This window comes from Rhopalosiphum padi, chromosome 1 (genome assembly GCF_020882245.1).
Source record: "Rhopalosiphum padi isolate XX-2018 chromosome 1, ASM2088224v1, whole genome shotgun sequence".
Lineage (NCBI taxonomy): Eukaryota > Metazoa > Arthropoda > Insecta > Hemiptera > Aphididae > Rhopalosiphum > Rhopalosiphum padi.
Window position 1 is genome coordinate 52,013,179 of NC_083597.1, and position 12,740 is coordinate 52,025,918.

Sequence of the window (12,740 nt, forward strand, 5' to 3'; positions counted from 1 at the left end):
ATAAATCACCAACGCACCAACGTTCTCCGGCACCCCGTCCTGTAACGAGTTCACGGGTGTCGTACGCTCGATTATGGAGTATGGATGCCTTACACTCCCCCCCACCCCCTGCATGACGGCCAGCCGGACGACACCCGCCGAACACTGTTAACAATCGCGTGGCGCGGCGGCGAGCGGTACCGGAGTGGACGACGATGCTGTCTAAACGGCACCAATACTAGGGGGCCGTTTCTTGAAAACGTGACATAGTAAGTTTATGGAAGGTGACTAACGTATTTGTTGCAAGAAATACTGATATTGATATTCTTGAAAAGTGATAAGATTTTATCGATTAAAAATGGCTCGACTATTAATCTACTGTAATTAAAGCAGTCACAAAATTTAATCGACTGATTATGATAACATAATTTATCATTATTTAGCTAATGTCATTATGCATTTAATATTTATGTACCCATACTTCATAATATTTATTCCTTCTAGTTTAAAATTTTAACATAATAGTTATTACTTTATTAGTGATTAAAAATGGACAACATGTACCTTAATTTTTTATTTGAAATAATATTGAACATCAAGAAAACACAATACAGAATGTTTGGGTAGTAAAAGAAAAAACGATGGATCCATTTTTGTTGTCGGACAGATTATTTGTTAAAAGTTTTAGATTGACTAAATATATTGCCAATCTTTTAATAAACATGTCAAGACCACTTATTGAAGATAGTGACCGTTCATCGGCCATTGATTTAAAAACAAAAGTTAATGTAATATCATACCACTTGGCACTTTTATCAAAAAAAGTTGTAAGTTGATATTTTTTATTATCATTACTATTCATCATAGGTACTCGTTGCATTATATTTTTTTGGCACTGGGTCATATGCAAACACAAATGGGCCAAAAAATTTATATTTTATACTCACACAGGATTTCCAGGAATTATTGGTTGCATTGATTGCACTCATGTGGCAATAGTTCCACCATATTCAAATTTAAATTTAATAGAAAACCAACATCCTGAGGACATTTATGTAAATTATAAATGCTACCACTCTTTAAATGTCCAACTAGTAAATATTACATTTTAAATTATGATTTTGGATATGCTTAATTATACAATGTTGTAGATTTGTGACTCAGATTTAAAAATTCTAAATGTGAACGCATTGTTTCCTGGTAGCACACATGATGCTCATATTTGGAAAAATTCTAATGTCTTACCGTTACTACAAGATTTCTATGCAAAGGGTTTTAATAATATTTACTTATTGGGTAAATTAATTATAAATAAAGTTCAAAGAAACATTAAAATTTTAAAGTATCTTTAACTAGGAGATTCGGGATACCCATTACGTCCATGGCTACTAACTCCCATATCAAATCCAACTAATGATTAATGAAGCTGAGGAATATTTTAATAAGCAACAAATGTCCGCTAGATCTAAAATAGAACACTATAATGGAGTCCTAAAGGGACGTTTTAGGTAAATATTATAAACATTTAAGAATAATTAAAATAAAATAAAACAGAATATACTTCCAAATATTTTTAATTTAAAATAAACTAAAAAAAATATGAGGAAAATGTCCTCATTAAAAAATTTGATAGGTAAAAAATATATCCAGACTTGGATAAAATACTTGAATATTTTTTTATTCCTAATTCATAGATGTCTTATTAAAGATCGAACTTTGCATTACAAACCAGAAAAGGCAACAAAAATAATAAATGCATGTGTGGTTCTTCATAATTTATGTAAACTTACGATGTACCTGAATTTGTGGATGGCGAAAATTTATCAGATTTTGGCATGTACCAAACTCCACTGGTAGTTGCAGAAGACAATGATATAAACTTAATAGAGAAATAGAGATTTAATGATGGGAAGAAGACAAAGAGAGAGAATTATTCAACTTCTACAAAATAGAAATATTAGGGAAGAACTATAATACTATATACTTTATAAAAATTTTAAATTAATTACACAACATACTTTAACAATGTATATATTTTAAAGTTAAAATGAATCAATCTTTGATTATAATAAGTTTAAACCGAAATTACATTATTAATACATATTAAAAAACATAACATAATTAATACCTAATTATTTTTTACTTTTTGTAGTTAGTTAATGATTTTAAAAAAAAACATAATTTATTAAATTAAGTTTTAGTGTCAGACTAATTACATAGTTTTATTATTTTGAATGTATGTTTCTAAAAGTGTGTGGATGTTGCCAAGGATCTGATTGTTTTTTTTTCATTAGTATCAATTTTTCATCATAGTAATTTGATTTAATTTTTAATTTTTGAGTTGCAATGTCAATCATACTCTGAGCAGCGTTGTTGCTGTCTGATAATCTTTCAGAAGCAGTTTGTGTTTTTTCTTAGGTTCATAGTGATCAAAGTTCATGCGCTCTTAAAAAAAATATTATTTTTAATTAGTAAATGGTTAAATAAAAATGTATTAATTATAAATTACCAATATTGTGTAAACTAGATAATAACATTAAATAAATATAATATTAAATTAGCTTTAAAGTATTTACTTGATTTAGGTACACTTTTTAGTTGTACTTTTTCTGTTCAGTTTCTACAAGTAGTGGTTTTGTCAATTCAACAGTATCATCTTGTACTATAAAACAACAATTGATTAATAGTGAATATAAATAATAATTGTTATTAATAAACTTACCAAAAGTGTGATTGTTTTCAATAAATACTTCACAATTATTAATGTCAATTTGGAAGTCTTCCAACCCATAATCTATAAATTATACCACAATCAAAGTACTTCTTAAATTATTTTCATATAAATGCATACCTATTAATTAATCAGCTAATAAAATTAAATAATATTTTACCAGTACTACTTGTTTTTTCTTTTTCATTATCATCAACATTATAATATGAACAAGTAGATATTTGTGATTGGTCCATAGGTTTGTCATAATTGAATGTAACATCAGACTCAAGGGAATTTAAATGACCACTTATAGCAACTTGGCTCATTAATGGAATTGTATCTAATTGAGCCTCTGACAAAACCAAATTACTAGGAGGTCCTCCTCCAGTTCCTTGGATGTGTTTTTTAATTGCTGCAGCCTTAGTTTTTTAAGTTGTTCTTGTGTCTTGCCAAGCCTAAGAAAAGAATATATACATTTTCTACTTTCAGAAGGAATGTATTTAGAAAATAAAGTTATAGCTTTTTAAAATGTCATTAATTAGAAAGTAATTTAAACTAATGTATACAAAAAAAAATCTAAATATTATTATTCTTTATTTTTTAAATATTAAAACATGGTATTAATGTATTTAAAATGATAAAAATATCTTATTTTATGATTTTTAAGGCTCAGCTTGTAATTAATGGTTTAAATTATTGGCTTATAATACATTTTAATTTAATTAGTCTAACAAATGCAATGCATAGCATAGCAAATTGTTCGTTGTGAATCCATTTAGGTAATCCATTTATGTATTATTATCACAGTGAATTATTATAGTTTGAAAATATTAATATTACCTAGTAAACCTCATAGCTTTTTGTTTAATTTTTATTTTAAAGTGAGTAATGAGTATTTAAAAAAATAATAGTATTCTGTATGAAAACTCAAAAACATAAAACCTGGTAGGTAATTACTTATGTTGCATTAAGTTTGAATTACTTTAAATTGTTCATCATATATCTATGACTTATGTAGTAGGTTTTTTATTACACATATTTTACAGTATTTATTTTAAGAAAATAGATTAAATCTTCTTCGGTCACTCTTAAAATATGTGGAAAATGTTCTATCACTTGATTAGGGATTTTATATTTTTCAATTTCTTAAATAAAGATTACCTTTTTCCATTTTTCCCATGAATTTTCAGCGCCGGTTAATGAATTTAATTCATTTGCAACATCTTCCCATCTTGCCTTGGCAATTTGTTTGGTAAAGTTGGCAGAAAATTTGCCAGAATTCAGTCTCGGGTTATTGGACATAAGTTCAACCAACGTTTTCATCTGATTTTTGGTTGGTCTTGATTTTGCCATTATGTGGTTATTTTTTTAAATAAAAATAAGTAAAATACTAAAATATATAACAGTATATAGTAAATACTAAATAACAATCACCTATTCACATTTTGACGTAAACCTACATTGTACTTTTCAGTTTTCAGTTTTCACTTTCAGTAAAATAACAGTAGGTACAATAGGTACATAATACATACTACATAGTTTTAATTATAGAATATAAATTTAATGTAAACAATAACAGTAGAATTATTAAATATTTGAGGTTAAAATTAATTAGTTTCCGTGGTTTTGATGTTACCACAATGGTTCATTCGTTATGTTTTATTACATACGATAAATGATATAATTATATCGAATACCGTTCAAGAATATAATTTAGTTTTAACCTTCGATAAATATATATAGACTATATAGTCTGTGCTTTTAGTAAGCCTGGGCATTACGTGAGCGCACACACATCGATAAGGTCAGTTGTGGGCGCGGCTACATGGGCAGTACCACTAATCACAGACCAATAAGGCGTTCCTGCGCAACATAGCGACGCAGTGGGCGCGACAGTGCCTTTGAATACGATTGCAGATCACAAATTACAAAACTACAAGAGCGTCACCCGTCAGTATATTCAAAGCACAGCTAGAGCAATAACCCCAGTTCGAGCCAACAATACAGTTCACTCCAACATCTACAAGCCACCGAAACATCACCACTCAAGGAAATCTATATCGAGATCGAGTTCATATCAAAAACTGTACTCTACAATGGAGTGAGTGAGTGACCGATCGTTAAACCATACTTTTAAATTTTTCGACTTTGAAATATTACACGTATCGTTGCTGTAACAGTTTGCACACAAAACAAACGAAATAATCAAGATTTTTATTTTATATAAGTATATGACTGACGGCCACGACCAATGTCATTTTTCGCCGTTTTTCACCTAAAATATTAAATATGCGTATTTTTAAGATGTAAGCGTACTTACTCGCGATGCTCTTGAAAACGTTGTAGCGCGCAAAAGGGACCGTCGGACTTTCTTTCTATGTCAAAAAAATTTCGAAAATCAAAATATCAAGCACCCAAGTACGCTAAAACCACATTTTTGAAAAAAACGCGTATGCAAGTTTTCGCGGTGAAGGATTTATTTTTCGACTCTGAAACTTATATCCACACAGCTTTTTTCAATCCATACAATTGTATAAATATTTGAAGTTCATTGAATTTCAAATATTTCAAATAAAAGATTTATACAATATTGTATGTAAATTGTAATTCTTTATTATATTGCATGTATTCGAAGTATTTGATAACGGTTAATAATGATTTAAAATGCAATATTCTTTTTTCAATCAAAATTTGATATAACGTACATTTAAAATGCAATAATTATTCAATATATTTAGATAATTATTTAGTAATTATTTATTTCGCATGATTAACTCAATACTTTCGTTCAATATTTATTTTTAGTTTTCTGCAGTTAATTAATTAATTTATTTTTTTTGTTTTTTATTTGAGTTAAACAATCTATATACAAATTATGTATAATAAGCTTAAGTGTTAACAAAATTAAGATTACAGCCAGAAAACATGAAGGAGAAACCACCCACTGGTGACACTCCAGGTCAGAGTCGTAAGGTTAAATTATAGAAGTAGGTTGCGGCACCACTTTCTTTTCAATCTTTTGGGAGGGTTGCCAGGCATTGGATTGGTTAGATTTTTAGCTAGGATGTTAGGATGGTCGAAGAGAGAGTTGTGGTAACGAGAGTAAGACTTGGTAGCGGTTTCTAACACTGTGTTCATTTTTAGGTTTGAGTGTAAAGTTTGATTGGTTCTGTTAATTTATAAAAAAAAATATATAATTTTCAATTCACAATAATTATTATAATAAATATCGGTAATTTGCGATTAAAATTGCACATCAGCAACATTTTCAAACAAATCCAATAATAATAGTATTAATTCTTTTGAACTTTTTTTACTCAAATTTTATAAAAAAAAATACTATAGGCTATAACTAAGAATTTGACAAACATTTTTATACAAAATTAAATTTATGTCCTTATCCAAAGATAAAAAAAATATATTTATTCTGAGACACAACAACAAAGACAAGTTATTTATATTAGATACCTACCTACCTACATATTATATAATATAGTTAATATAATAATATATTAGGTACAATATCTATTAGCAACTAGAAAGATGATGTATTAAAATTAGAATATTATGGTACATAAATATATATTTCAAAAACTCATTACATTTAACTTGAATTAAAGGGACAAAAAAAAATTCTAGAAAAAACAATTTATATTTGATTTTTAGTTAATCTGATATTTTATTTTACAATAAATAAAATCATATAAGGTTAAACAATTAAAATGTAATTATTTAATCAAACTTATAAGTACGTCTGTGTTATTCTGCAAAATTATTGAGTAAACAAGCACACTTTTCGATTATATTGTTTCTCATAAATCTCTGAATATGAAGTATTGACGGATTTGTGAACCTATCATTTGCCATGGTATTTCTTTAGTTCAATTCTTTATTCACCTCATTACAAAAAATGAGCGTTTACACGAGGCAGATGTTGGTGTAATCAAATAATCAATTTAGTTTGTAAAAGTTTATAAACATTTGTAAAAGTATTGTTTACAATGAGTATAATATGTCATATATTTCAAAGTAGGTTGTCTTTATTTATCATATTTTTTAGGACCATCATTTCAGCCTTTAAGTTTTTTAGACTTGAATATGTTTATATTACATTATTAATTATTATGTCTTACTAAGTATTTACATTTTAGTATAAGTTGACTACTGACTAGGTTCTGTTTCCAAGTAAATAATTATTACGTGTGTACTATATATGTGTTCTATACAATTATTGTTCGTTATCGGTGTTATTTTCATAATAATATCAGATGATTCAAAAATACACGATCCGACGACTGTACAGAGTAAATCGAAAAAATTAATACAACCATATATACATATTACATGTACACATTATTATATCATAGAGTAATATTACTCTATGTATTATATTAACACATTACACACCGTACCAGCTATCAGTGGTTGTCTGTGCGGCAACTGCCGATTATGGCTTATCTTATCCAATCTAAAAATGAATTGTTATAGACCAAAATAGAATTAAACTGGCTTTTTGTAAATAAAGTTACATAACACTACAACAGTGTATTCGGTTTTGGCTATTCGTTTCAGGACTTACGGATTAACCGCCATTTGTCAGTCGCCTCAGTTCCAGGTTACGTTTTTCCGACAATTCAATGTATTATATTATTATTTACTTATATTAGTGATTAATAATATTATGGGTACTTAATACTTATTCGAAAATTCGGTATTGCCCCGTTATTTTCCTGTAAGTTGTATAATATTATTAGTGTTGTGTATCTACTTGATTAACCGCCAATAGTTACAACTTGTATAATCTAGGTTCTGCCGTTCCTAAACTGTAAATTTAGTAACTGCATTTTTCATCGCATTTTGATAAGTAATTATTTAAATTTAAAATATTTGAATTTGAAACAATTCACTATGTAATTTTTTTTTCAGACTAGTTTTGAGCTGACTATTGTGTATACAGTCGTAAATAGTGAACCTAACCATATTAGTTATTTTGGTGAGTACATGTATATTATAATTATTTAAGTTTTAAGTACCTATTTGTATTTAATTATGTCATACCATACTCTCAGTAAATCTACTAAACGTAGACGATTTTTAGAAGAAATAGAGACTGTAGATTTCCTGATGGATAATCAACTCGAGTTAAATCATCAACCAAGTACATCTCATGACAGTTTTTCACTACCATTGGAAAGTTCTAATTTATCTGATTCCATTGATAGTACTTCAAACAATTTGTTTTCATTTGAAACGCATCTTAATTTTATTTCAAATAATAGTGATTTTGACCAAAATATTTTTTCATTTAATTCTTGTTCTGATACTGATGAGTCTGATAATAATGAAATTCATATATTTAATGATGAACAACTAATATTGAATTCATTAGCTAAATGGAAAGTTAATTACTCTATAACATCTGTAGCTTTTTCTAGTTTATTAAAAATTCTTAAAGAGCCTAATTGTTTTAATAGTTTTCCATTAAATTCTACAACAGTTATGAAAACAAATAAATCTAATATGACAAATCAAATTCAAACTGTTAACTCTGGCTTATATTATCATTTTGGAATATCAAATGGTTTAATGTCAGTCTATGATCTAAGTGTTTTTGAGGAAGTTATTAGACTAGTAGTGGGGATTGACGGCTTACCACTAACAAAGAGTTCTTCTAGTACTTTCTGGCCAGTTTTAGCTTATGCTCGTTATCCTCTAAATAAACCTAATGTATTTATTATTGGTCTTTATTGGGGGAAAGAGAAACCTCAATGCAGTAATTTATATTTAAGAAGTATGGTTGATGAACTAAAAAGTTTATCCTTAAATGGTTTTAAAACGGAATACGGAGTAAAATTTGTAGTATTAGATACAATTTGTTGTGATCTTCCTGCTCGTAGTTTTATTATACGCACTAAAAATTTCAATGGTTATTTTTCATGTTCAAGATGTGTTGTTGAAGGGCATCGTGTTAACAATACTACATGCTTTTTAGGAACTAATTATTCTAAAAGAACACATACTGATTTTTTAAATCGTATTGATGATGATTATCACGTCACTAACGACGTTTCTGTATTAACAGAAATACCGCATATTAATATGGTTAATAGTTTCAGTTTAGACTATATGCATATGGGGTGCTTAGGTGTTATGAAAAAACTAATTTTATTATGGTTAGGTATGATAAAAAATGCTCCATTATCTGTTCGTATACAAAGTCGAGATGTATCAAATATTTCTAAACATATTTTATCTTTTAAACCATTTGTAACGAATGATTTTCCTAGAAAACTCCAGGGATATATGAAGTGGCTCGATACAAGGCTACAGAATTTAAATTTATTTTAGTATATGTAGGAGCAATTATTTTAAAAGGGGCTATAACTGAAGAATGTTACAATCATTTTATATGTTTACATGTATCGTTTAGAATTCTATTATCATCTAATAGTAATAAAAAAGTTGTTGATTTTGCTGAAAAACTTTTAGTATATTTTGTTGAAACATTTGAAGACATATATGAGACTCAGTTTTCATCTCATAATATTCATAGCTTAATACATTTAGCAGATGATTATAGAAATTAGTAATTACGGTTCCCTTGATAATTGCTCACAAAATTTTTAAAGGTAATGGTCAGGAAACATGAGAAGCCTTTAGAGCAGGTCATTAATCGTTACAGGGAGTTTTTAAGATTCAATGATCCAGCTGTTGATACAGATCAAAGTAAAATTGTTAAGTAAATGTTACAAAAAAAATATGTGTTGTTTAATTTGTATTAATAATTGTTGTACTGTATAATATGCATAATTTATTGCTTTATAAAATGTCTTAATTAATAACAACTATTGTATTTACTTAGAATAGTTTCATATATTTTTATTGAAAAGTATAAAAATCATAATGAATACATATTCAGTTGTGGAATTTATTGATGACTGTACAATTGAAGCTGTACCAACCAATTAGATAAAAAATGGTATGTGTGCATGGCCTACTACAAGAAAAGATTCTACTCTTAGAAAGCTGATGGTAAGAAAAAGTCTTCCAAATGACATTGAGTATAATCAATACAAAATTATAGTACAAACAACTAGTAAGTGATAAAAGTGGTATTTCTGAATTTATTCATTTAAAATAAAGTTAATATTTTGACTTTTATATTAAATTTATTTGCTACTCAATGTATTGACATACCTAAAAATATTACACATTTATTGGCATATTTTTATATGAATAGATTCATTAATAAAAGCAAGAGAAATGACTAAAGAAGGACTTACAAAAACTGATATATCATCTGCTGAAGATTATGATTTAAAACATAAACGTAAATGCAAACAAAAGACAATACTTCCAATTACTATGGAATCATTATTATGTCCTACTTATTCAGGTATTGCATAGCTGTATAGTAAATACTAAATATATACTTATATATAAGTTAAATAATAGGTGGGTAGTAAATGTTTAATGTGATTTGTAATGCTTAGCGTCTGAAGATGAATCCAATGACAATTGTAATGATGATATTATTGTTACTGCATTTCAAGTCACTGAGCCATGAGTAAATGGTTGGTCACCTTCTCCGAAAAAAATAAAAAGTAAGTTTAATAAAAACAAATCTTATGTACTTAAATTAAACATGAAACATAATATTTTTACAATAAAAATTACTTTTCAGGTTTTCAAACTACACAGACTCTAGTAAAAATAAATATTTATATTCAAAGCCCTCAGTTTCCAGACAACTTTCATATGCTAGCACTGACAAGTAAAAAAGTATGAATTACTTATTATTGTAAAATTCTTGGTTAATTTAAAATGAATATTATTTTATACTTTAGAAATTATGTCAAAACCTTTAACAAATGATAAAACAGATATTGATGATAATATATCATTTAGAAGTGACGATTCCATAACAGCTCTACCATCTGAATCACAGTCAGGTAAATCTAGTCAATTTGTTTTTATATACTAGAAGAAATTCAGAAAAATGTAACCAACGAAATGAATATAATATTATCAATATAAAAACAAAAACTGCCACAAGCATCACACGTGATTGATACACCAACCACATTATCTACTTCAGGTTAAACAAATTGTCTTAATAATAGGCATATATCAAATAAATTACTAACTAAAATAAGAATAACTTGGGGATAAATAATTAAAATTAATTTATATTAAGTTGTATTCATTTTTTCAATTGGTGTCATTCAATCAAATAGTCTTATTATAAAATAAAGTCCCTATATTTACTGCTTTAATATCATATCAATGATAACAAGCTGGGTTGTTCCATAGCTCCTTGAATTTGTGTGTTTTATTATGGTGGTTTTAGATTATTTTAAGAAAGACATAATTGTGTTTTGTGAGATGGCAATAATTAAATACACAAAATTTGACTTTGAAGAATAATAAAAGATATTTTAAGAAAATACCATATATTTGCACATTTCTTAGCATTTTTGTTGCATTTTAGTATGTTTATAATTGTAATATTATTGGTCTATGTTCTGTTTAAATAACTTTTTGGGTATTTATTAATATTCCCATAATATTATAATAAACAAAATAAAACTACAAAACTAATCTATTAACTATTGAATGCTAATTGCTTCATAAACATATTTAAAATATATTTATAATAAAGTATAGTTTCTTATTATACAGATCATGATTTTCAAAAAGAGGAGCTGTATAGATTGGCTTATGTAAAACATGAACTTAAAAGACTTGTCAATAATCAAATAGACATTGCACAAAGAATTGAATTAATTGAAACACGTCTTGAAGTTAATACCATTTCAAATACAAGTAGCAACTGTAATAATACATCATCATTAAATGAAATAAGTGATTGCATTTTACCATTGGATAACACAACACACCTTGATACATTCAATGACAAAATATCTGGAGATAGAGCCTTTCAAATTAATTTGGTAAGAAAACAATACCTACACCATGTTTTCAATTTTTAATTATCAATATTGTTGATTTGCCTATAGATATCTATTATACTTAGAAAGTTGAATAAAAAGTAGATATTGTTATTTTTTGTTTCATGTAAGACTAATCAACTGAGTTATATTGGTGGAAAACATTTCAAATCAATAATCAAAAGAATTATGAACAAGCTATTCTCAGATGAGTTATTACAATACTTTTCATATTCTGGAAAATCTGGAAAGAAGTTAAAATTTTCAAATTTAGCTGTTTGTTCTGTAATTTCAGGTAATAAAATTTAAAAAATGTCCTTACATTTAATGACTTGAGATGTTTATAATTTCAATATGTATTTAAATAGGTATAATAATTTAACAAATATTATGTTTTAGATGTTGTTAAACAACAATCCAAGTATAAAAATAAAGTTTCTGAAAATGGAATGGAAGAAGTGATTAAAAATTTCCTAGCTCAAGCACCTTTTAATATAAAAAGGAAAACACAAAAATTATAACCTACCATTTGTAACAATTGCAATATTATAATATTATTATATTTAATATTTTTATTATTTTATTATTTAATCAAATATGATATTAAGTTTATTATATATCAACAACAGCTGCAATGTAAAAATGTTAAATATTACATGTTGTAATAATTATAATAAATATAACAATAACTTTTCAAATCTTATATATTTTAATATTTATTGTTAGTCAAATTTTTTAATTTTTAAATCTAAAATTAAAATTTATTTAAATTATATCTATAATACCTATAATAGGTATAATATAAGTAATAATTAATTTAATACGATTGTCAGTGTATCATAAAGATATTTTATTAAATTAAAATCTAGATAGGTTGGTACATACACAAGTTTTTTATAGTAACAAATGAGTAATTAAATTTAAAGCATAAATAAATCAACAGTATACGATTATGAAATATTATAATACCACACTTGTTGTTTAAAATAAATTATTAATTAACAGTTGTCTTTTGATTCAAATCTTAAAAAGTGCATTACAGGGTAATAAATATAACCACGGCGAAGATGAGCTTCATTTAAGTATATCAAATTAAA

The 12,740-nt window shown here is 26.7% G+C and overlaps 1 protein-coding gene and 2 pseudogenes across 13 annotated transcripts; 2 read left to right on the plus strand and 1 right to left on the minus strand.

Annotated features, from left to right (window-relative positions):
• Positions 1–528: 528 nt before the first annotated feature.
• Positions 529–1,953, plus strand: LOC132917954 (putative nuclease HARBI1; annotated as a pseudogene).
• Positions 1,954–2,116: 163 nt separating this feature from the next.
• On the minus strand, positions 2,117–4,392 carry LOC132917957 (uncharacterized; annotated as a pseudogene).
• Positions 4,393–4,504: 112 nt separating this feature from the next.
• LOC132917955 (uncharacterized) lies at positions 4,505–12,346 on the plus strand. 13 transcript variants are annotated; one of them, XM_060978968.1, is made up of 12 exons: positions 7,144–7,424; positions 7,479–7,556; positions 7,619–7,685; positions 9,322–9,431; positions 9,555–9,788; positions 9,933–10,088; positions 10,186–10,296; positions 10,377–10,474; positions 10,540–10,644; positions 11,360–11,646; positions 11,776–11,938; positions 12,043–12,346. In XM_060978968.1, exons 9-12 carry the CDS (start codon positions 10,545–10,547, stop codon positions 12,162–12,164), a joined length of 672 nt encoding a protein of 223 aa, XP_060834951.1. In that variant the 5' UTR covers positions 7,144–7,424; positions 7,479–7,556; positions 7,619–7,685; positions 9,322–9,431; positions 9,555–9,788; positions 9,933–10,088; positions 10,186–10,296; positions 10,377–10,474; positions 10,540–10,544; the 3' UTR covers positions 12,165–12,346. The 13 variants fall into 13 exon arrangements, with proteins under 13 accessions (XP_060834953.1, XP_060834956.1, XP_060834951.1 ...); XM_060978967.1 differs by having other exon boundaries at positions 7,499–7,556; XM_060978970.1 differs by lacking the exons at positions 7,144–7,424; positions 7,479–7,556 and adding an exon at positions 4,505–4,797.
• Positions 12,347–12,740: the final 394 nt, after the last annotated feature.

What these genes read in the sequence shown, in the direction of transcription:
- LOC132917955 (XM_060978970.1), top strand. Translation starts at nt 10,545, where the DNA reads ATGTCAAAACCTTTAACAAATGATAAAACAGATATTGATGATAATATA. An exon ending in ACCATCTGAATCACAGTCAG is followed by an intron (nt 10,645 to 11,359) that starts GTAAATCTAGTC and finishes AATAAAGTATAG; the next exon opens with TTTCTTATTATACAGATCAT. An exon ending in GAGCCTTTCAAATTAATTTG is followed by an intron (nt 11,647 to 11,775) that starts GTAAGAAAACAA and finishes GTTTCATGTAAG; the next exon opens with ACTAATCAACTGAGTTATAT.